This window comes from Pelophylax lessonae, assembly GCF_965119305.1.
Source record: "Pelophylax lessonae genome assembly, chromosome: 7".
Lineage (NCBI taxonomy): Eukaryota > Metazoa > Chordata > Amphibia > Anura > Ranidae > Pelophylax > Pelophylax lessonae.
The window spans coordinates 291,160,771-291,163,270 of record NC_138774.1 but is presented as its reverse complement, the minus strand read 5'-3'; the positions used below and the strand labels follow the sequence as shown (position 1 = coordinate 291,163,270).

Below are 2,500 nucleotides of genomic sequence, written 5' to 3'. Positions count from 1 at the left end.
GGGGTTGTTTTTCAGGTGTTGGGCTTGGCCCCTTAGTTCCAGAACTCTTAGGGCGTCAGCATACCACGACATGTTGGACAATTTCATGCTCCCAACTTTGTGGGAAGAGTTTGGGGATGGCCCCTTCCTGCTCCAACATGACTGCGCACCAGTGCACAAAGCAAGGTCCATAAAGACATGGATGAGCGAGTTTGGGGTGGAGGAACTTGACTGGCCTGCACAGAATCCTGACCGCAACCCGATAGAACACCTTTGGAATGAATTAGAGTGGAGACTGCGAGCCAGGCCTTCTCCTCCCAATATCAGTGCCTGACCTCTCAAATGCACTTCTGGAAGAATGGTCAAACATTCCCATAGACACTCCTAAACCTTGGGGATAGCCTTCCCTTAAGACTAAAGTTCATGTGCGTGTTAAGGCAGGCATCCCAATACTTTTGACAATAAAGTATTTAGAAATATATATATATATATATATATATATATATATATAGATGGATATGTGTCTTTTTTCAGCCAGACTAACTATGCAACTATGTAAAAGTGAAAAAAATAAGTAAATAAAAGCAACATTAGACAATAGTCAACTACAATACAAAAAGAAAAACAGCAAATTCAAAGAGCAACCAAACAAAAACAAAAGCAACAGTTGAAAATGTTCAACCACAGATAGAAAACAAAAAAAACAAAAAGAAAAAAAAGAAAAAACACAAATACAAAAGGCACAAAATGAAATGAAACTGCAATAAAGACAATTGAAACCCCTCTAAATAAATAAAAAGCAAAAGGCAGAATATTTAAATTTCACTAAAATCTGCTGCCTGGGACTGTGGCAAGGACACCTTTGCCCTGTTTCGGTTACTGCCGTGGCAGGTTAAGCTCAACTTTTATTGCCAAGCAAGTCATTTAGCCTGTTAGAATCTGTTTAGTGCCAAATCCCAATATTACAAATATAAAGGAACAAACAATGAAAAAAAAAATATATATTGTTGGGACTTTGGAGGCACATCATGGTTGCATAAAATATTCTTTTATTAGAAACATTTATAAAATATAATTTTTTTTTATTTTGTATAGTGTACATAAATTTGTTGAAATATCAAATATAATCATTAAAATCAATTGCTATGCAAATTAGTACATTAAAATCACAAGATGTAAATTTCCAAAGGCCCGACACGTTTTATGGACATTATCCACTTCCTCAGGAGCCAGCAATGTGTAGTATTAATTGAAAAACCATCTAAACAGAAAAACCCATAGTAATAATAATAATAAATATATACACAAAGTACAGCATTCCAAACCAAAAATCATCAACTACGGGAAAAAAAAAACAAAAAGAAAAAATGACAAATACAAAAAGCATTAAATTTAAAAAAACCCTGCAAAATATACAATTAAACCCCTCTAAATAAATAAAAAAAGGCAGAAATTTTAATTTCACTAAAATCTGCAGCCTGAGACTGTGGCAAGGACACCTTTGCCTGTTTCGGTTATTGCCGTGACAGGTTAAGCTCAACTTATATGGCTAAGCAAGTCAACAAAGAAAAAAAATATTGTTGGACTTTGGAGGCACATCATGTTTACATAAAATATTATTTTATTATAAACCTTTATAAAATAGTATATTTTTTTGTATAGTGTACATAAGTTTGTTGAAATATCAAATATAATCATTAAAATCAATTGCTATGCAAGTTAGTACATTAAAATCACAAGATGTAAATTTCCAATGACCCGACACGTTTTATGGACATTATCTACTTCCTCAGGAGCCAGCAATGTGTAGTACTAATTGAAAAACCATCTAAACAGAAAAACCTATAGTACCATCTAAACAGAAAAACCTATAGTAATATTATTAGTAATAAATATATACAAAGTAAAAAACATCAGGTGCCAGCAATGTGTAGTACTAATTGAAAACCCATCTAAACAGAAAAACCCATAGTAATAATAATAATAATAATAATAATAATAATAATAATAATAATAATAATAATAAATATATACAAAGTACAGCATTCCAAACCGAAAATTCTCAACTACGGAAAAAATAAAATAAACAAATATATAAAAAGCATAAAATGAAATAAAACTGCAAAATAGACAATTAAAACCCCTCGAAATAAATAAAAAAGGCAGAAAAATAAATTTCTTTGGCAAGAACCCCTTTGCCTGCTCCGGTTATTGCCGTAACAGGTTGAGCTCACCTTTTATGGTTAAGCAAATAATTTTTCTTTGTAATACAGAATAAAGAGCCAGTGGGGAGATATACATTTAGGGCAGATTTCTCTTTAAAGTGTAAAGAATATAGTGAAGAATGATGAGTTTGTAGATTTACGACCGTCTCACATTTGTGTCTGTAGGTCACGGAAACGCGTACTGGCCCACTGGGATGTAGCAGCTATGACAATCTCGATTCAGTCAGTTCGGTGCTATTGCAAAGCACAGAAAGCAAACTGCATCTTCAGGGTGAGTATTGTGAATGGTCCAAACT

At 33.2% G+C, this 2,500-nt stretch overlaps 1 protein-coding gene across 1 annotated transcript in view; it reads left to right on the top strand.

The window, feature by feature from the left end:
• BRINP1 (BMP/retinoic acid inducible neural specific 1) overlaps window positions 1-2,500 on the top strand; it is a 312,079-nt gene that overhangs the window by 205,181 nt on the left and 104,398 nt on the right. Inside the window, exon 5 of the mRNA XM_082263342.1 lies at window positions 2,370-2,475. Within this exon, the coding sequence (XP_082119468.1) occupies window positions 2,370-2,475 (106 nt within the window). The remainder of the gene's footprint in view (window positions 1-2,369; window positions 2,476-2,500) is intronic.